This window comes from Aulonocara stuartgranti (assembly GCF_965226115.1).
Source record: "Aulonocara stuartgranti genome assembly, chromosome: 18".
NCBI classification, from domain to species: Eukaryota; Metazoa; Chordata; class Actinopteri; order Cichliformes; family Cichlidae; genus Aulonocara; species Aulonocara stuartgranti.
This window is the reverse complement of record NC_138954.1, coordinates 29,657,039-29,680,157: the sequence shown is the minus strand read 5'-3', so window position 1 is coordinate 29,680,157 and position 23,119 is coordinate 29,657,039. Positions and strand designations below refer to the sequence as shown.

Here is a 23,119-nt window from a genome sequence, read left to right as displayed (position 1 = left end):
TTTTTTTTTAATCCAGCAGATAAAATGCACCACTTGCACAAAAGAAGTTAGCTTAGAAGACAAGTGTGTAAAGCAGTCTGTGATGTTGGTCAATTCCACGTCTGACCAGCAGAGGAGTGTAATGGAGAAGGAGACAGGGGACAGCAAAGCGCCTTCACTGTCTTTCACTCACTCTAACATGCACATATACTCATTGTGTCTTTGAGTTTGAGTAATTTCAGCACACTCCAAATGCCTTTTTTTTTCTTTTCAGAAATATGACTCTAGTTAACAGGCGGATTATACCAGAAGCTGCAAAAAAAGACATAAGCTAAGGAAAATACATTTCAACAAATCCTTAAAAACGTTTACCTTAAGGGCTGAGTTGAATAAGTTTAGTACTGTACTAAATAATAATAATAATAATGATAATAATAATAATAATACGTTCTCAACTTAATAAAAAAAATCATCTGTCTTGTTAATATTCTGCAGGTTTGGTTGATCTTGGCTGGGACTTTAGCGCACAGCTCCGGGTTTAGTGAACTTCCTTCTGTGTGACTAACTTGAGTCTCTAGTGCGCACTTTATAAGACTGTCTGGTAGTCCACCTCTTTTTGTTAAGAGGTGGACTTCATTGGCTTTATGGCAAATAGAAGTCTCTCCATCTGGTGAAAGAGGAAAACACAGAGAGAGAGGGAGCGAGAGAGAGAGAAGGGGGATAATTCATTCACTTTGCGCACAAAGCGCAGTGGAAATCACCCAGGGGAACGAAACACCAGACAGAGGGGAGAGGCAAGAGGGGGAGATGGGATGGTGTGGTGTTAAGAAACAGTCTCCACACATGCGCGAGGTTGGTCATTCGTAAAACAAAAAACAAACACCCCCCCCCCCCCCCCAACAAAAAAAGAAAAGAAAAATAAAAACTTAAAAAACCAAAAAAAGGCCTTAATTACGTTTTATTTTTGTGGAATTCGAAAACGAAATGTCACTTAGATTAAGTTATTAAAACGGCAGGAATGTTAAACGCACGTTAAACGCTCTCGGGATATTAACACTTTTAGGTTACTAAAAGAATATCTTTCTTTCGTTCGTTCCCAGGGAAGGAAAGATAGCTTTCCTGACTCGGGCCGCTGTGAAGGCCACGCACGATAAACACGCTCACATCAAAATGGTTCGCAAACGATTATGAAGTGAAAGTGTGGAGTTTTACCCGAGACGGGGCACACAGACGGTCTGCGTGTGTTTGTCAGTCATTTAGCGACCCGAGCGCTGCGCGGCAGCACTGCACCTCAGAGCGCACTGGACCCAGGACACCCGCTCCCTCCCCCGTCTTCCCCATCCACCCCCACACTCCCTTCTCAGAGCCTCGCGCAGCCCAGCTCCAGCCTCACACACGTCGCTATTGAGCACCCCCCTCCCTCCCCCTTCCACACACACACACTCTCACACCACCCTCCCCCCTCACGCCACCGCTCACGCCTGCCGCTGTCTCTGCGATCCTGCGCTCTCTCGCCGGCTTCAGTCCTCTTTCTCGCACTGATCGTCCCTCTCGGTGTTTCGATAGAGGGGCTGCACGCGCGATTGCGCTATTGATACCCACTTTATAGTGTGTCTGTGGAAAGTCACCCTCTCTCTCTCCCTCTCTCTCTCTTTCTCCCTCGCGCTCTTCTCCTCCTCTCCGGCTGCTCTTTGGTAAACTAACAGGGAGGTGTTAACTACTTTTGCTTGTCCAAAGCGCCTCCCGTTATCTCCGGCGCTGCTGCGCAAGAGCCACAGGGGCCAGAGCTGCTGATACTCTACCCGCAGAAAAGTTTTCAGCTTTTTGTGAGGATAAAAAAGAAGAAGAAGAAGAAGCCGGAAACCCGGGAGTCGTCTTTATGAAAAGCGGATTCATCCACGGCAAGGTGAGTAACACTCGGAGTTTTTTTGTGTTGTTGTTGTTGTTGTTGTTATTGTTGGGTTTGAAGCTCACACAGTTTGTGCTTCCACACCTTTCCGCCGCTTCTCTCCGCTTTGGAAGCGCGTTTCGAGTCGGGAAACTTTTTCTCGGGGATTTGTAAGTGCTGCGCGAGGAGATTTCCACGCGTGGAAAAGAATGAAATATATATATATATATATATATATATATATATATATATATATATACATAATTATATAAACAAATCTCTTCGTGAATGCGTGTGCGTTTATATTTGTTTGTCTCTTTATATATGCGCGCGTGCATGCGCATATGCGAGGTCCCCAAACAAGAACAAGATTCTTGAAAGCACTCGCATTATTTGTGCGTGTGTGGATGACATTGTGCGTACATTACCATGGCCGAACACGACCGCCCTACAGCCGCACCGCGCGATCTCACTGCAACCAAAGGCTGAACTTTGTAAACTTTAAACATCATCACTGGAGATAAAGACGGATCACAGCTGCTGGAAGCCACCTGAATTATCGCCAAAGCCTGCAGTCAGTCAGAGAAATGAAATAAAATTTTACAGCCTTATTATTTCTGCTCCTCCTCTGGGACCACTTTTGTCTTATTAACCGGCGATTATAAGCGTCAGTCGCGGGCCTGCTGTGACTATATTTATTTAAAAGTTCGGCTTTAGTTCTTCCCATGAAGGTTTCAGGGGTTCCAGCTCACTGAATGCCTCCACCGGCGGTTTTCAGTGGAAGTTACTGTTGCTCTGTAGCACTAACGCTCGTAATGATGAAGGCATGTGGCTCAAACGGCCGCATATTGGCTCCGTTAGCTGGGGTTTAATAAACACTCACATCAGTCAGATTTTAATGCATCACAAAAAGCGCAAAGAGGAGTTTACGAAGGACTTCTGTTCCACAGCTTTGGCATCACTCATCGTTCTAAACTCTTCTGCGTTTTAATCTTCAAATTGGAACTCATATTTATATCGATTATCTATTCAAATCATACAATTACTGAAGAATTATTTGAAAAGGAACACAAGAAAAAGGAGGAGAATAAAGACGCCGAGGTGATTTTGCATTTACTTCTGCTGCCACGAGCGGCTGTAAATACTCCTCTTAAAATGAAGCTCTCACAGAAACAGACGGCGTAAATTTAAACAGAAAAAGTGCCACTTTGTGTACTCCCTTGCGCTTACACGCAAGCGTGTGCACACGCACACACACACACACAAACACACACACACGGGCCTCAACTCTGTTGGAAAACACCTGTTAACTAGGGAGCACAGTGCAATTTACATCCTTCCCCCTAAACTAGATATGCGGCACCCAGCCGGTGGAAGTCCCGGGGGCCTTCCAGCTTCATGGCCGAGCACACAGAGGCAAAGTGCGGATTCATTTAAGCGGCAGCTCCCGCTGCTGCTGCTGCGTTTGCATTATGGAAGACCACATTTGTAACATTTTTCAGTGCTTCATCGGCGGGAAAAATAATAAAAGTAATTATTACTGACATTAACAATTAACTTGATCGTTTCTTTTATTTAAGTATCACTTTGGCAAACAGATGTCACGCCCCTATAGTCTGTGTAGTTTATGCGTTTCCTCTATTCACTTCAGGCCTGACGTGTTGAATTTTATTTGTTTCCATTTCTCTAAATGATTAAGGACTCAAGGAATCAAACAGCTCGTGTTAATAGTTAAAAATATATATATTTAACTTTTGCTCACTCTTCTGTTCGCAGTCTCCCTGTACTCTGGCCTTGTCAGTCAGTACTTTTTATTTTATTTTATATTTTTTATGACGGACTTCATAGAAGGAAACAACAGAGCTCTCGAGCACGCGCCCTCATCCACGCGCATTAGTGGGCAAAGACGGAACGCTTCTGAGAGGGAATAATAAAATTAGGATTCTGGGAAAAATGCGGCACACCTATTAGCAGTAATTTCCAAGTTAAAAAGTCCTCTCAGCGCCGGCAGTAAATCGCGCGTAAAAACGCATTTTGGAGCAAAGGTGGACTCGAGGCGGGTCATTGAACTCACAATTATAGCCACTCCGAAATAAATAAATGAATAAGTAAATTAATAAATGAATGAATTAATAAAAATCAGAAACTCTGCTCCGGGTCCAGATCCACTGATCTGGTGAATCACTTTCGATTGATTTTATTGATTGTCAGATCAACGAGGCCTGACTTCTAAAGAGCAGCCGAACCTTTTTCATTTTCCAGCCAAACACATTAGCGAGCAATAATTATCTTTTAAACGGCAACATGTGCTGCTGACATATTATGTCCAATTACTCATATAGATAACAGTGATTTATAGCCGAGGCTTCCGATGGGGACAGAACAATTTTGTAATTTATTTTGCTCTCATTTACCGGTGAAGAAAACGTTCCTTTCTTCCATATTTAGCGGTATCATTTCTTCACTAAAAGCTCCGATACTTATCCATTTCCCCCCGATATATCAATGTGTTATTGTATAACATTTCAAAGTACTAATATTCCAAAGTTGATATCCATGCATGTAGTAGTAGGTTCATTTTTTGCGTAGGTGGTGGTGTCAGTTTTCTAAAATAAGCTTCAAATCACAGTTAAATTTTTACATTTGAATTAAGAAACTTATAATGATGTATTAAACCAATTTCATTTTTTAAAAGTGTTTCTAATTTAAAGGCTCTTTTAGTCCAGCTTCTCTCGCTGGACTAAAAGAGCATTGGCATAATTGGCATTATTTTTAATTTGGGCAATTTAAAGTTGTATTTTTATCTGTATACTAATTGTGATTATTTTTAAAATAGTTACTTTTTTCAAATTAAACGTGCCTGACTGTAAAACTCTGTCACGCAGACGCTGATGTATGATTTTATTATTATTTTTGGCTGCTGTTTTCAGACTTGGTGATTCATAGGCTGCCGCTTATTTCTCGTGTCATTTGACACGAAGCAGGCTTTGCTTCATAGGCAAATTTAAAACGCCTTTTTTAATACTTTACGTATTTATTTCTCTTTAAGATAATTCTTATTTTTTTATTTATATTTTTTCTTCATTTATAACTATTTTGTGCTCTCTGTTATTAAATTCAGAGAACAAGAATAATGAGAATAATTTATAATGTATGTATCCAAAAATATGAAAGGATTAATTAATTATTTTTAAGGGAAAGAACTTAAGTGCACTTTGTAATTGAAAGTATCGAAATACTTCATTTTCTTATTTTATTTTTTTACTTAGGCCTATCCTCTCTCTGTCTCTCTCCCCCTCCTTGCCCTTCCTACATAAAAAGTCTGCAGGCGCACAAAAGAGAAGGAAAAGTGTCGAGTTCGAGGGAAAACTAACGAAAGATGATTTATTCGTCAGCGCTTTTGATTCTACCCCTCCTCCTGCCACCTCTGTGTTCCTCTCCCTCAGCAGTCAGCTGTTAATGCTCGCCGCTGATCTCGTTTGCTCCCCTTCTTTGCGCACAGAGCAGTGGACTAAAAATTAATGTCCATTTCACACCTCTTTCCCGGATCGATAGCTGCAGGGGAGGGAGGGGAGGTGTTATTTCATTTGGGATCCAGAGAAGCGCCGCGTTCCGAATAAAAGGAAAGCCTCCCGCCTGCTTAATTATCAGGAAACCGGCTAAACTTTTGCTTTCACTGCGGCACCGCTGATCGCTCCAGAATCACATCTATAATCAGATGTAGATGCTGTGCGCCTCTGCCGCCGTGTGAGAAGCTTTTCTGCTGCTTCCCGTGTTTTATTTGTTCGTCTCTCTGGAGGAGGACAGTAATTAAGATTTTTTTTCCCCTAAAGGCGGGACTGTAACTTGTTGCAAGAAGCGTTTCTTTTCCTTCCAACTTTCCCCCCACCTCTCATTTCATTGTGAACAGCTCCCAGAATAAACCCGCTGTAAATTCACCGTCATTCAGATCCGCGCAAACTCGTTCTCATCCAAACAGAGGCCATTTCTCACATTTGGAAATACTAAGGCGTCATGACGCGCGCATTAACACCCCCCTCCCACCCCTTCTCTCTCCCATAGTAAATTAACCACGATCCGCTCAGTCTCGACTAGTTTGATGATGCTTCCCCCCCCCCCCCCCCCCCCCCGTTTATTAAGTCCTATCAATATGCACTAATTCCTCATTCTTTATTAAAAGCAGAACCAGGTCCTTCTCCACTTATCCGACATCTCCTTCCCTCCCCCCACGCATCCGAAATCCAGAGTGCGTTTTATTATATTTTGTTGTGCTAATAAACACTGGAGCTTATTTGACATGCAGACGGGTAATTGAAATAAACGCGTCGCCGGTAAATGACAAGTGTTTGAACACGCAGACACGAGAGCGAGGCCCTCCTTGGAGAGAAAGTGCGTCCTGCGCCGTCTGCATCTTAAAACTTTGTGTCATTGTTGTCGCGTTAGCGCTGATATAATCACCGTAATTAAGTGCGGAGAGCCGGATGCAATCATTTAATGGCTGGATATTGTAGGGCTGTCGCGCTTATCAAAACCCACCAAATGTTTTCCCTCCCTGGAAATTGCAGCCTGTCTGCAATGCAGAGAGTTGTTTTTTTATGAGGAGGTTTTGATTGATTTGTATAATACTTCATATTTGAACTTGAAGCAAAAGTTTTTATTTTATATTTTTTTTGTTTTGTTTTTTGTACAAATTACTTTCATGTCATCATATCTATCGATTTATATTTAAGAAAAAAAATCATACTAGATATTTTAACATGAATGAATGTGCTTTGTCTATTTTATTAGCTATGGAAGCATTATTAAATCATATTAAGGACCTATGTGGAATACAGGCCTCCAATATTGATGTCATTATTTTTTCTTTTACCAACCAGCAAATGAGAATTCATGTGCAGTCTTAAAGTTTATCCTTTCTCTGCAAACATGCAATTATTCCTTTTATTGATGACAGGAAAGGGGAGTAGCTCACGTTCAGTCATTTTTCTGCTGGACGGAAATCACTCCATGGAGGGGATGCGGCACTGTGTGTTTAATGGTTTGATTGCATTGGAGAAGGCAGCCACTGGTAATGCCGTTATAGAGGGAAATATCACTTGGAGACGTTATTGGCAACAAGAGAAAGTCAAAGAATTAGCCTAATGGGGAGAAAGAGGTGGTGGCGGGGAGAGAGTTGTGTCGGGTGTCAGATACTTTCTATTCTCCATATTGCTCTGTGTCTCTGTGCGTCTGTCTCTATCCCCTTGCACCACCACCTTTGCCCCCCCCAATCCCCCCCCCCCCCCCCCCCCCGCCCAGCCGCCACATCATATCTCTCTCAGGTTTCCCCCCTATCCGTCAATTACACTATGAACCGGATCACAGGCTCCCTGCTTGGAAAATAAGCTAATATTCACCCACCACCCCCCTTTCTCTCGCTCCTCTCTCCTTCGCACACCTCCCCAGAAGACACCGTTGGTGCATTTGCGTCCATCGATTGCACACAGGCGCTATTCGTGTAGCCTACTTATCATTTTTCTCTGCGGCCAGCGAGTCATCCAGGCAAGAAGGAAACAAGACTGATACAGGGAGGGTGATCTAAGCAGCCAATGTGGAAATGTGCACACACACCTGCAGAAGCGTCGCCTTTTCACATCTACAAATCTGCACACAAAGCAGACTGATATCCACATAGCCACTTTATGCTCTGTGGACGGCTTATGATAAGAAAAGGATCTGGTTGTTGCTTGAGCATCCTCCTGCCGCCTGAGGCCGACTTTTGACCTCTGTGATGAGCAGAAAGGATCATCGGCGTGAACAGAAGTTTCTCTCTGGTCATATCATTGATACTTACTGCACAGTAGAGGATTATATTGCAGCAAAAGCTGTAAGTGAAAACAGTGTACCTGGCAACAGTTTTTCCTTGTTAAACTGGAGCTAATTGGCTTGCACGCAGCCTGTAGAACAAACCGGCCAGTCGCCTGTCTGCCTGCCAGCCTGCTAGATTAGTGGCTGTTGTTGTACAACCCGGCACAGCAATAAAGACTCATAGGAGGGTGGCTGGTGCCACACACAGTCAGTTCCACTCCTGCAGGATGGAGAGCAAGCATGCCACCTGTTTGGCTCTTTTGTATTTGAAAAGTCAGAATCTATAAGGATTATGTCTTCAACAGAAGACGGTCTTTTCTGGTTTTAACTTCACTGTCATAAACTCAGGTACACCTTCCATATTAACAGCACCATAGATAAAGCACAGGGAGTGGTTTAAAAGAACTAAAGAGCACAGGGTGGTCTATATGTTTAATTCTATGAAAAGCTGTGTTTATGTGCATCAAATTCGATACATCCAAAAATTAACAACATTATTCGAGCAAACAAAAAAACAACAACATGCAGATACTTTGTTAAACCAAGAATCCAGCAATTACCTTTGATGATGGTGATCCGTGAGCTATGGAACAGTGTGCTTTTCCCATTTAGCCTTGCCTGACACCAGAAATTAGCTGGCCTCGCTGAAGTAGGCCTCGCTGCTGCTGCTGCTGTCATGAATAAAAATTCCTGCCACAGGTCCAGAATCATTTCTGTGTGCAGGCCATGACTCTGCGTCTCAGAAATCACAAAGACTCATTTGAGAAAGAAATCCCTTTTTTACTTTGCAGAATGAATGTCACAGAAAGCTTCTTGGAAAGACCAAAAAAACACACAGACTCTCTTTATTTCTGCATTTAAACATTTGGAAAGAAAACACAAAATGAATAAATCGCTCATGGTTAAGCGAGAAAAAAAGTCAAGAAAATCTACAGAGAACATCGCACTCTTGTCCAATCATTATTGATTTTACTGGTGAATATTGTGTCATTATCCACCCCAAGATGATATCCGTATGTGTGCGCGTGCTCCTCTTATTAAATCTAACTGCAATATTTTTCACTGCTGATGCATACATCTGCAGTTAACTGCAGCAGCTGTTGACTGCAGCAGCAAATAATGTGGCTACAGATTTCATATCAGAGAAGGATGAGCGAAGAAGAAAAAGGGGAGGAAAGAAACACAAGAAGAGATATTCGAAAGACATTTGGAAACAAAATTAGGGTTTTAGAGGCGAACGGAAAGACAAGGACAAATAATATGAGCGAGAACAAGAGAGAGGAGAGAGATAAATGCGTGTGATTCTTATTCACAAGGACATTTGAGCTTTGCCTCGCGGCCAGACATGAATGAGTAGATTTCAATAGTATCGACTGTTGCTTCGGACATCAGCAAACACGCATGTACACACACACACACACACACACACACACACACACACACACACACACACACACACACACACACACACACAGAAACATCTACTAGAGCACAAACACTGCTGTCTGTCTGGAATACAGAGCGGACCTGTATGCAGGTCAGCTCACACTTTTTTATGCTAAAATGCACGCACAAGCACACTGTCCTTATACAAGCCAACAGTTTACTTATGTTTCCCTCTATGTGAGCAGTACAGAGCCAAATATTTAATATCTGACCGTCGGGTTTTAAATAGCAGTGTTTTGTCTTTACTTTCGGCTGATGCAGTGCTCTCTCAGTGTGTCTTACCCTATAGCTTTGTTTGTGCTTAAAGCTTTTGTCGTTTCTGGCAGCACAGATTTATGTTAATGACTTATTCAGAGAAGGCACCAGAGCTGCACTCGTGTCAATTACACATTATGTGGATACTTAGTTAAAAAGCCACCTATCCCTGTTTACTGAAATGCCCCAAACTGTGACCCGAAGAGATCAGAGATATAGTGTGTGTTTTATGATTTTTTTGGGTACATGTTTGATTTCATATCTATGAAAATGACTGCTACCAAGAATATAGATATTTAGATATAATTAATAAATATAAATATATATATTGTGTGTAAACCTTGAATGTAGCATCTATTTAACTGTGCTGACATGCTGAGGTTTAATAGTGTACGTTGAAATGATTATGCTAAAACATGATGTACCAAAGCTTTCAGGATAGATTGCAGAAGCTTAGGATGGATTTTAAGAGCTGTAAATTGTATCTGAAGTGTCAGATAATATTTTGTTCTCTGAGTTTTGCTGTCTCGCTTTTACACAATATGCTCACAGTGTTAAAGTCAAAAGCCAGGACTTCAGCATGGAGGCGTCTGTTAAACTACGCTGCATGGCTTTGTGTAGATTTTTTCTAGCGTTCATTTGTCTATACATACATGATTTGGTATGTGTGAGTGAATCTGTGTTTGTGTGTGTGTGTGTGTCCACCACAGAGATGCGATGAATGACACAGCTTGGCCTGTCTTGTAATAGAATGTAAGAGTGGCACTTTCATGCTTGTCAACAATCTCTAAATATACCCACCGACTGGGAGGTGCACGCTAACACACACACAGACACACACAGACATTTAGACAGGCCTGCGGTTTTGACTGCTTTTCTCTCCATCTCCATTAGAGAGGAAAAAAAACTGCTTTGCTTCCCGATAGTTTTGCAGATACCCCTGCACACACACACATACGCGCGCACACACACCAGTCACAGTCGACAGGATATTTTTATAACAACAATTGGATTCCTCTCCGTTCCATTCCAAAACTCAAGTCGGCACATTGGAAAACTTGATTTGACAAGTTTCAGCGCCGCTTTGGAGCAGCAAAAAAGCGTCAGTTACACACTCGAAGCAGCCATGTGGGAAAAATATTTATTCCAAGCAGTCAACAAAAAGGAAGGCTCCGATAAAAAAAAAAAAAAAAAAGAAGCTTGCTCTTTGTCACTAGTGTAGTTGTTTGGAGCTCAATTTCCCTCCTGCGTCTCTGAACCTAACATTCCAAGCTGTTTAGGTCTCTATACTTCACATGTTGATGAATGAGGTAATCCACTGCAACATCTGGGCGGCAGAGATAGTGATCCTAACTTATGAAAAGCGTCAGATTATGGCTGACCTGAAGTGATGTCTTGCATTCATGATTCCACCATTAAAATGTCTCCAACTCTTGTTTTTTTTTTTTCTTTTAGCTAACAAAGCAATCATAAAATTCAATGATTATCTTAAGAAACCAATAATAACGTTTATGGCCACATTCACCAGTTATCCTATGTGGAATCTGCGACTCCACCTGCTGCCCACCTCCCAGTAACTCATAATTTCTGAGTAAGATTCCCTCTCAGAATGATGTAAATGCACATTGTTGTTGACACCGCAATTTCGCAGATTGGTACAACATTGTCAGTTAAAGTGCAGACTCGACGTGAAGAGCCCCTCTTGCTGTTTGTATTTAATATCGCCCTGACAGCTGTATCATTCTTGCACACTGTAATCAAATTATGACAGCGTGGTAAATGTTCCCCTGTGACATTTTCTATTATAAAATGCATATACCCGGTGTCAGACACTGTGTGGGTGGTATCCATCAATGGCAAATGGGATTGTAAGTGGCACGGACCGACATTATGCATATTTGCGTTAGATGTAATTGCGCTTGTATATTGATGATATACATAGGTGTATGTCATCTAGAATTATGATTGTTTTTTTAGTGATGAAGTTAAAAAAAACGAAAAAAGCTTTTTGACACTTCTTTTCATGTAATATTACAAATACACAGATTTTAAGGCCTCGAAAACACACACACACACTCATGCTTTTGTGCGTATGCAGGACCACCAAGCCAGAAAGCAGCCAGATTATGTGAGTCACCCTGGGAGATGAGATATGTACCCTTTGCTCTGTTATCACACCCTTTCCTTCCCTCTGTCTTCCTCACCTCTCACTATCTTATCTATTTTCTTCTTCTTCTCCTTGTTTCCTCACCTCTAATTTTTCATCTCCCGCCTTCTCCTCATCTCTCCTCATCTCTCTTCTCGCCCTCCCTCGACTCGCTCCTCTCCTGCTGCGGCCTGTAAGGAAATATCTAGTGTTCTCTTATTGGATTGGCTGCTTCACGTTGGCGGCCCTTCACTCGCAGCCTGTTGGGTAATGATAATAAAATTGAAATATCTTAGTACTTATCAGTGTATTACCTTGCTATCAACACCTCAGACACACTCCTATTTTAGAGGTTACAGAGGAGAAAGAGCGATCTGATATACGGCGTGAAGACAGTGGGTAGGAGCAGAGAAAGAGAGGGGGTATACTGAGAGACAGAGGAAGCTGTGGGACAAAGAAAGCAAGTTTTGTTGTGGTCACTTATGGAAGGTGTTATTTCCTGTATCGACTGCGATAGAGGAGAGAGAGCGTGGAAAGGGGCGTTGGTGGGCTAGGAGTGAGGCGTGTAATGCGACTCTGTGGCATCAGTCCAGACCAGAGAGGTGTGTTATTGTAAGCCCTTCTCAACACTCCGTGCTGGTCTACTGTACATTTGCGGTAATGTAAAACATCTCCCCCACCAATCTCTCTGTCTCTGGGCCTTCTCCTTTCTCTTGGCAGTTGTTGTTCTGCATATTTGTGTGTGTGTGTGTGTGTGTTTCTGTGTGGGAGGCAGAGCAGCGTGCCAAAGCCAAGATCAGGTTTGGAAATTGATTTGAATGAGTGTTGTGGACAGCTGATAGCTATAAAAGATTTTCTCCTTTCATTTCCCAGGGAGTTTCTCCTTTGATGTTGGCTGCTAGTCAACACAGCTTTGAACCTTGTCTAGAGAGGCTGCTACTTGATACTGTGTGAGTTTGTATTTGTTGTGTGTTTATGTATGCACAAGGCTTCACGTTTGACCTTTTTTAAGTTGCATGAGTGTCGAATTTTGATGGCACGAGTGAGACTTTAGATTGCTTTTTTGGGGGGGATAATATATACATATACATGGTACACGTCATATCACTCCTGATAAGCTGTTAAATTATGCATATTTTCTCTTAATCTAGCGCTAAATCCCACCGCTGCGTATTTGTAACAAGCACATCTTTACCTATTCTAAATCTTAACATATTGGACCTTTAATAAGGCAGCCACCTTCAAATTGCCCTTTGGGGATAAAAATCTCTGCAGTGTTATGCTGTCGTTTCATCGGCTGCCTCTCTGCGTTCCTCTGTCTGACCAATCGCATGCTACAATCTAATCCCCGGGAGGGAAAGATTCTAGTCTGTTGCCACGGATGCCGAGAGGTCGTGGGGTCAAGTACGGCTAATTTATTCACTCAGTCAGATTTCCTCTGGCTCGTGGATGGCAGATGGCGAGGCCTGATATGATATCACCCATCTGAATCACTCAAGGGAGAAGGGAGGGAGGCAGAGATGGGGAAGAGAGGGAGAGATGGGAGGGATGAGAGGAGAACAGATTGACAGGAGAGATGTAAAAAGAAAGAGAGGACAGATTAAAATTGGGGGGAATTAAAAGTGGTTAGATGGAGAGATAGGGTAGCATAGCCTGTGAGGATGCAGAGTGTATTCGCCCCACCAAGTCGGGGCGCTGAGCTGAACATTGAGCCACACAGGCTGTTATCACATGTGTGGGTGTGGGTGGAAGTGTGGATGTGTGTGTGTGTCCTTATCTTAAGACAAGTGGTTCTGGTCCAATAATATCCTGGGAGATGGTAAGAATAAGCGGCTTAGACCAAGATCTGAGATGGAAGAGGGAGGGAGAATAGCTGGCGCTAGGGAGATGAGAGGAGGAGATGTGGATGGAGAGAAGAGGAAGAAGAGGAGGAGGGGATGGATAGATTAGGATGGAGGACAAGGAGGGGGGCATTTGGAAAGAGATGAGACGTAGAGGTTTGCAGAGATCGTAATGGAAAGATGTGATGTGGAAACAGTTTATAGAAGTTTTTTTTAAAGAGAAGGAGGAAAAAAGAGGAGGGCAAACTGAGAGAAGTTTGTGGCTTGAAAAAGTTCTTGGCTTTTTGTCAAAGGGCAGGGATTTACAGGATTTGATCAACAGTGTCAACTCGAGGACACTTTTTCCCAAGAGGTTTTGAGTTTGTAGCTTCAACAACAGTGCTTAAGAACACTCTGTCCCCCAAAGGCTTTGAATTCAAGCCTTGGCTTCCAGCAGCTTCTTTATTAAAAATTTTCCACTCAGCTCCTCTCCTTTCCACTGCATACATACTGAGAGCAAGGCATCGATCTTTGTTGGAAAAGCAGCACGCCTCTTGTTTCTGAAAGTACCTATCATTAAGGAAAGATGAGGAGGTCTAAGATAAATGTGAGAGGGTGTGCAGAGGGATTTACATTTTTACTGTGGATATAAAGAAACAGATGAGCTGATTTGAAGCCCTCTGCAGGCACAGCCAGGACGTTTCTGAACTACCAAAAATGGCGGAATTGACGAGAAGTCTCAAGTAAATACCTGAATATCTAAATTAGTTTATGGGAAGCTTTCAGTTGAAAGGTTATTTTGCACTGAATCTGAAACATTATGCACAGCTCTGAGTCTCAGTTGAAATCTAATGCTTGTGTTTTGTGTGTCCTCAGTTTGGTGACCCCCCTGAAGATGCGGAATCGGCTTTGACGACCTACAGATATCCACCTGTCCCAGAACATTCAACTTAACCAACAAATCCAGCAATCAGGAAGGAGAGAGGAAAAAACGTTATCTAGAACATTCATTGTATTTAATATCAGCACTAACCTAATCCAGACTGCTACTTTAGTGAATGACAGAACATGCCCAATGGCATATACGAGGCATGGAATGATCTGAACTGAACAGAGTTTGAGTTTGGTTATTTGGTTAGAGGCAAAATAGAAAACTTTAGTTCCACTGCAGAGAAATGAACTGAATTCAAGCTAATCTGAACAGACGTTGGCTGAGTCTTCATTTTCTTCAAAAACACTCTTTTCTCACTAAGGGCTGTTTTTGGAGCCCCTTCCTTCAACAAGCCAAAACCTTCAAGTCTCCAACCCGGATTCCCTTACTTCTTCAGACCCTTTCCAAGGGTCTTGGACATTGTTTTTAATCTCATTGAGGAGGAATAATTTCCTCCTTCTGAAATTCCCGCAGCCTTCTTTGTCAATCCAGACATGGACCTCCACCGGGCAGCTTTCAAGATGGAGAGTTCCTCCTACCTGCCCAATCCCCTGGCTTCTCCAGCTCTCATGGTCCTGGCCTCCACAGCCGAAGCTTCTCGCGATGCTTCCATTCCCTGCCAGCAGCCGCGTCCCTTTGGTGTGCCAGTTTCTGTGGAGAAAGACGTCCATTTGCCATTCAACAACGGCTCTTACACTTTTGCGTCAATGTACCACCGCCAAGGCGCTGTCCCACCAGGGTTTCCCAATAGGGACTTTCCTCCATCCCTCCTTCACCTCCATCATCAGTTTGCCCCACCTAACCTGGACTGCTCGCCCATCAGCATGCTGAATCACAGCGGCGTTGGCGCCTTCCGGCCCTTTGCATCGCCTCCAGAAGATCGGGATGGGGCACCAGGAGGGTATCAGTCTGCTTTCACCCCAGCCAAGCGCCTCAAAGGGTGCCTAGATGCAGAGTCTTCACCCCATCTGCGGTACTCTGATGCTGAAGGGAAAGAGTACGACTTTGGTGGTGCACAGATCCCCCCGGGGGCTCCCCCAGCAGCGCCCTGAAAGCAGTGGAAGACAGTGGGAAAAAGATCTTCGCTGTGTCAGGCCTCCTGTCTGATAGAGAGACTTCATCCAGTCCTGAGGACCGCATTGAACGCTGTAAGTAACCATTCATATCTGTTCCACATCTCGTTTAGCCACATCAAACTATGCAAGCACAAGTGTGACAAACCACAGGAAAAAGTAAATTAGTGAAAACCTAACAGTATGAGCATACAACATACAGTACTAACATTAATGAGGGATTATGGACTGGTGCTTTCAACCTTTATCAACACACACAGTGAAAGAATATCCATTGTAGTTATCCCTCCTGAATTAGGCACCTGGAAAATCTATAACCAGGAATACTGGGGCATTGGTAATGTGTTGGAGGCGTCTAGTGGAACAACACTCAAACACTTTACGTTGACATGTGTGTCACCTTTCTAAACCATGTTGAAAATATCTAACACATTATTGCTCTAAGGGTGTTTTCCAGGATAAACCCGAATAAATCCCCATTTGCTCTTGTACGATGACAAATTTATACACATGCAATGACTGAGCCAGGTTTTTTTTTTGCATTATACATTAAACCTGTTCTAGATATATTGTTTCAGATATGACAGGTGGCAAAATCACAATTTAAAACATAATAATCTTGCATTAAAAAACACCCAAACTGATACAGTGATGCAGAAGGGCAAATTTTTCCCATTATTCTACATGCAATTATAATAGTAAGGCTTGCAAACTAAACAGATTTACACATACAGGCACACAGAGTCCACTGTAATTCTAAACTAACTCAAAGTACAACTTGCTGCAGTGTGTAAAAGAATGCAAATGTTCACACATTAGCATCACACACACCAATAAACAATCACATCAATGTTTTTCCTGTCATCATCTCTCCCAGCTTTCCCTATATCCTTGTTTCAAAAGCCCACAAGCTCCACTGGTCACATTAGCATTCACCAGTGGAAGGATGCCATTTGGCCCTCATGCACTGGGAATCTGATTAGTATGTGAGCATGTGTGTGTGTGTGTGTCTGTGTGTGCGTGCATGTGTGAGTGACTGGTTCAGAGACCGGCCATGCTCTTTGCCATCAGCATTCATCATAGCTCCACGCTGGCAGCCCTGTTGCCAAAAGATTTACCCACATACCCAAAAGCTTGGCAAGCCATGTTTGCGTGTGTGCGCGCAATAAAAGGAAGGTGGAAGAGGAGCTGTAAGAATTCCAAGCGCAAATACGCAAGCATGGGCAAACACTCTTCCACAAACAGCTTTTAGCATGAGCGCCGACAGCTCCTACACATGTCAACAAGCTGTATCGGATCCCAGTGACAAATTAGGAGAGAGGCAGACGGCGACGTGCTTATGGTGTATAATTTAGGCAGTCTTCCCTTTTTTGGTGTTTTTAATTATTCAGCTTTTCTTCTTTTAACTTAACACAGTGTCTCACCTTTGTCGGCTTTTTCTACACTCTTCCTTTTCCCAATCCTCTTCCATCTTTGATCTTGTGTGTGTGTGTGTGTGTGTTTGAGGGATGCATCCTTGATGGAACACATGAGAGACAGAGGCGACGACCTGAGACTGATCCGATAAAAAAGACCACTGCGGGAAAGACAGAGAGGGTGAGAAAGAGAGGAATAGAGGGAGGACGAACAGAAAGGAGGAAATTGGGAAGATGACACCCAGTGGTTTTTGCAGGGGGTGGAGGGTAAGAAGGAAAAGAAAGATATCAAAGTGCACAAAATGCAAGAGAAAAGGAAACGAGAACAAAGAGAAGGAAAAGAGAAAAATCTCACAGATTATGTGAGGTTCATTATGTTCCAGATTTAGCTTGAAATCTAGGCCTGTTTCACGTGAAGCTTAACATCTGTTTGTGGCAGCACTAAGGCACACCTGCACTGCCTTGCTCAAGAGAACTCTGAATGGTGAGTAACACACTACGATGTGCTCATAATTCGTGAGCAATAAGACTGAGGGCAGAGACAGAATGGGAGATGGGTACAGGGCTTCTGTGCTGTCTTTTGGAACGGCTGAATCTGTATCTAATCAGGTTAAATCTTGGCACAAGTAGCCGGCACCTCTACTATAGGCTTCTAATGCAATTGGATGTGCAGAGGCACTGCTTACAGCAAAGAATTATGGGTTCTCCTTCACTGGTTTTGGCTATCCAGGGGAGGCGTAAAGAACAAACAACACTTTGGTACAATCCCATGAGAACAGCGCCCTTGCTGCTTCACACACACATTAGCTAACTAGCAGCCTCTCTCTGTGTGTGTGTTTGTTTGTTTTTTTTTACACATACATGAGGCTATTTTTTACTTCCACTGTAAAAAAAAAGAAGAGGTTTTTAATGTTCAGGATCATACAGTGGTGACCGTGAGTGTGGTCTAAAAAACGTCATTATTATTGACAGGCATTTCCTCAGGTCAAATACATAAGCTAAGATATCATGCTAATTTTCATTTATAGGGTGTAATGTTTTAAACTCTTAACTAAAAAATCCTCAGATCTCCAAGGAAGTTTGCTTAAACTGTCCTGCTTAGCTCATAAGAGTGCATCCAGTGTAGAAGTGACATTGTAAATTTCAGGGAACTTTGAGTCCATGTAAGCCATTAAATCTGCACCTTATCTAGGCTGGGGTTATTTATAGTACATGGGTCTAATTTATGGTTGCTAATAAAGTACTGATATCCTTCTCCCCTTCCAAAATACTAAATTAATTGCATGTGACTTATTGACAAGATTAAGTTCAAAACTTGCTTGTTGCACAATTGTAGTAAAAAAAAAATTCCAATAGGTGCCTAAGTTAATTTCAGACTCCAGCTTGCCAGTGTTATCTCTAATTACTTACAGAGCTTTGCATACAGTAGTCGGCCACAGGAAAAGAACAGAGCAGAGCAGTTATGGCAGCAGGTATGATACTGATTAAGCAGGTTGCCAAGTGGCTTGCAGATGCACAACAACTCTGAGTAGGTTAAAGCAGCTTAAATAAATGAAGATGATCAACTGGATGTGTACAGGGGTATAAACTGAGCTGTGAGCTGCTGTGAGCTAGCTGATTGGGATTGTCTCTGTGGCCTGCCTGAATTAGTGCTGTGCTTGATTTAGCAGGTTCTTCTAATTTAGTGTAAGCCATTAGGCATACTTAAGCAGACACCTGATCTATCTATCTATCTATCTATCTTGCTCGCAATGCCTTCACTTCAGTGCTATCAGGAGGATGCAGATCTTGTTGTTCATGAATGAATTTACACTTAAATTCAACCCATTTTCACCCCTCTTTTCAGTCACGTCTCATGCAAGTTAATCCCAGGTTAGAATGCGAGATTTCCTTTGCTCTACACTTAAAAAAAAGACTTTTGAAAAACTCGAAAAACAATGTAACCCTAACTTCTTTGCATGGAGTTTGCCTCATGCCACTCCAAGCAACAGTGGCCTACTCTGTGCTAAGCCTCCTTAAATCCCTCCACTGCACCGGCAGGCACGTTGGCTGTTAACTAAACTTGCTAACCTGTCAGCCACTAAACCGTCACATAAAGGCCCCATCATGCCTTAAGAAGACTATGCATGTCATATTATGGTAAAAGCTATTACCATTTACTGTATTCACACTGTGGGATTTTAGCAGAAGAGCAAAGGAATACAAAGTGGATGAGGGTTTATGTCAGTAAATGAGAGAAAGGAATTATGGGATGTGTGATTGGTATTAATGCGAGTGTTGACAAATGAAACAATCCACCCTTGCAGTGTACTTGTTTGTTTGTGGAGGGGATTTGACGGTTTTGCGTGACGTGTCAGTGTCACGTTCCATCATCTTTGCCCCCCTCTCCCTCTCTCTTCTCTCGTTCTTTTTCCTGCATCTTTTCCCCATGTTCCCATCCTTTTCCTCTTCCTCTCCCTGTTTATTTTTTTTTTGTGTGTGTCTCCCAATAAGAGTGTGTGACCGCTGTAGTCTGTTTGTTGACATTCTCTCCGCTCTCCACATTTACAAGGCTGAGAGATTTACACTGACCCTCACCCCAAATGCCTAGTCCAACTTCCTTGCCTTTTTTTTCTTCTTTTCTTTTGTGTTATGTTCTACACACACACTTTACATACAGGAAAAGTAGGTGAAAAGCCTTATTTAGATGACAAATGTTAAATTTTAAAAAGGAGCAGAAACGTTTGGCAGGAAAAGAAAGTCCAGAAATTTTTGTAGCAACTGAATGAGGGGAAGGAATGTATGAAGGAGGGAAGAGTAGAATCAGATAAAAGAAAGGATGAAAGAGCAGTGGGAAGGAAGGATAGGAAGAAACAGGATGGTGAGATGTTGAGCTGAAATGCATATCCCAGCTGCTGGACTGAAATAAAAGCAGAAGAATTCTTATGAAAACATGACCGAGACAGGTAGATAGTGATAATACCTACGAAATCTGATCTTTATTCAAGAGCTTCCTAATCATCAATCCAGAAATTAGACCTCAAAGCCTCGCTGGAAACTTTTCTATTTGAAGGGAATGGGTTTAAAAGTCCCATTTCTCTCTGTATTCCCATCAACCAACATCAGGCACAGCTGTTAAAACACACAGCAAGACTCCTTCTCTGCATCCTCCTCTTCGCCTTTCTTCTGTTCTTTTTTTGGTGTCGCCTCCTTTTTTCGCGTGTGTTTATGTTCACCCTCATCTAAAACAGAGCAAATGTCATGTGTGTTGTTTCTTTTTGGGGCTGAGTTGCACAAAAGAAAAAAAAAATCCACGGTAGAGAAAAATAAACTGTAGACGAAAGAGCAATGAAGTTCTCAGAAAGGGATGATGGATGATGTTAGCGGGTGTCAAAACAGATTTTGTCTTGGTTCGGGGTGTTTTTGTTTTTTTTTTTTGTCCATCTTTAGCTGTTAGCGGTCATCACTGTGGGATTCCTGCACCCCAATTCCCACAGACTGACTGTCAGTCAAGCAAAATTCTTCTACGTGGACTCTTTCTGTCTTTGATTTATTTGTTTTTTAAAACGTTGTATTTTTTTTGGTCCTTTCCATTCCTTTTTGGGTTCAGAAAGGATTCAGAAACACTCATCCTTCTCCTTGTCCTCACATAACAATCTGCCCTGCTCTTCACTCTTATCCCTCCCACCCACCACCACCACCACCACCTTCCATCTCTGCCTGTCACGGTCTAGTGGCAGGGTTAAGTTAAGTAAGAGTGTTCTAATAATTAGGACTGGGACTCGCCTGCCTGCTCTCCTGTGTGTGTGTGCATCTTCCTGTCAGTGCTTAGCCAGATGTTAAAAGGCTTGTCCCTCTCATGTTGCCTCCCTGTCAGTTGCCAATGTGTGCCACACACACACACACACACACACACACACAGAGGATCATGAGGGACTGTCCTACTTGCGGTAGCTTTGTTTACCCTCAAGTGTGAGCCCTTCTGCCCTTCTGGCAGCTCCCCCAGGGTGAGGAGTGTGTGCGTTTTTTCCCTGTCAATAACAGCCTTTATGCATCCAACTCATATTTTCCTCATATAGCAGCTATAACATGTGAGCACATAATTATTAAAGGCTTCTATTTGAAACAAAAAGCAAAAAGAAAGGAAATATTTTCATATTTCTTGTTGTAAGGAATATGAAAATATTTATTTACTATCGCTCTTTTATGCAAACTCCCCACCCCCTTTCTCTCTCTGGGTGGTAGCTGGAAGCAATTGTCTACTTATGTGTGTGTGTGTGTGTGTGTGTGTGTGTCAGTTGGTGTGACTCTTGCAGTCATTGTTGCGATGCTGCGCAGATCAAGGATTAGTTGCTTCCTGTCGAGCCTTTTGTCTGCCCAGCCACTCCATTTCAACATAGATCACTTTTGTGTGTGTGTGTGTTTGTGTGTGCATGAGCAGGTTACACAAATGAGCAACTGAGCTGGTTTAAGACACATGAAGGAGCGAGGATGAGATGAGAGGAATCCCTCTGCAGCACTCTGCAAAATATTCTCCAGCCTCAAAAGTGATTTCATCTTGTCTCCCATAATAGGACACCTGCTAACACGGTGACATATAATAACCAGCTTGTTTCCACTGCTGCTTTATTTATCGAGAAAAACTAGAAGCATGTAATAAGGATAACACTCAAATGAAAGGATGTTACTTTGCAGGCAAGTGGTTGCTTTAAAATGAAAGTTTTACACACACACACACACATGCACTGGTTCCGGAATTCCACTTTGTTCCCTCGGTGACATCAGCTCAGCCAATAAAAACCCCCGTGTTAAAACTCCGCTGAGCCTCATACAACTGCAGCACACCTGGCAACACAACACACATTTCTTCTTCTTTTTTTTTAATATGGACACACAGTTGCACACAATCGGCCTCACACAAGACCCTGGCGTGCCATAGCCCCAAACTGACCTCTGCGGTGTGCTGGCTTTTAAATTTTGGTACATTCGCGGTGCTTCGTCTGAAGAAAGCATGTGACAGGACTCTAACAGCACACAAACCTGATTTATTGCTGTTAATGCTCGTCGGCACAACAAGACGCAAATTGTCATAAAAGCAGCTCAGATATGTTCTTTTTCTTAAAGCAAAGGTCAAGCAAAGCGTTCTGTAATTTGTGGTTTAACTTTCCCCTAAAGGAATCTAAGTTAATGCAAAAATGATTGCCGGGTTACTTTATGCACCTTTACGTTTTTTTCTTCAGAGGAGCTTCGGGATTCAGACACCTTTTAATGCAGACGTATTAAAACATTCCTTTTCCCCCTGTTTCCTCTCCTTTATCTTATCCTGCCACCTTCTTTGCCCTGTTCTCTCCCTCCGCTCTGTCCTCCCCCCTTACTCTCCTCTCCTCAGTAATCTAATCTGCAGCCAGTTTGTGGATGCAGTCTACTGTGACAGACCCCCCCAACCACCATCACCACACACACACACACTCCCCTCCCACTTTTCTCACTTTCACACACACAAATAGCAGGCCCTTTTCCAAAAAAGGCCCACGTCTTGGCAATGCCCCCCTCCTCCACCACTCCCTCCTCACCCCCTTTCTGCCTTGGTCACACCCTCTTTAATATTGAATTATTCATCAAATCTGATTGGTTCCTGCTGATGGCGGCCATGATGCGAGCGAACGATTTGTGTGTGTGTCTGTGTGAGTAGGGGTGTTGTGGGTATGAGATCGTTAGCGCTTCTCAGTGCATTGCTGCTTCACAAAGCTGGACCGGCCCATTCTTCAGTACATGCACACGCATGTGCAATTTAATATATAATTATTTTTAATGCAACAGGAGCCACTAAATCATCCATTTGCACCTGTAGCTTTGTGGAAGTAAGGCCCAACTCTTTGAATGGAAAGTGTGTTTTTGCATAACTTTTCTTCAAGATGGAAGTTGATGGCAACTTGTGTTATTGCCACCAGCGCTTCCTCACTGGTCTCCTCCATCTGAAAAGTTGCCCCCACTAACCCCTTATCACAAAAGCTTAACATCTGCTGCAGGAAAAGCCCCCAAAGTCACTTGTAAAGGTGAAACAAATCAATAATGCATGTTTTATATGCATGCCAGAGTATGTGTGGATGTGTGTCTGTGTGTGCACGCTCATATGATTTGCATACACCAGAATCTATACTATTCAATACTGGGAGTGCGCTCTGGCATGTGCAGAGATTTAAAGGTTCTATTCGCTCTTTAAGTCTGATGTCATTAAACGCTTCCAGGTTCAAACTCTCCTTCAGTTCTCAACCTCAAATGGACACTGCGGCATCACTGAGAGTTAAAAACTGTCTAAATTCTTTCATCTTTATTAAAA

The 23,119-nt window shown here is 42.8% G+C and overlaps 1 protein-coding gene across 1 annotated transcript in view; it reads left to right on the top strand.

The window, feature by feature from the left end:
- Positions 1-23,119, top strand: part of rnf220a (ring finger protein 220a) — a 192,356-nt gene that overhangs the window by 28,318 nt on the left and 140,919 nt on the right. Inside the window, 3 exon segments of the mRNA XM_082512649.1 lie at positions 1,686-1,885; positions 14,258-15,334; positions 15,337-15,460. Of these exon segments, the coding sequence (XP_082368775.1) occupies positions 14,807-15,334; positions 15,337-15,460 (652 nt within the window). The 5' untranslated portion in view covers positions 1,686-1,885; positions 14,258-14,806.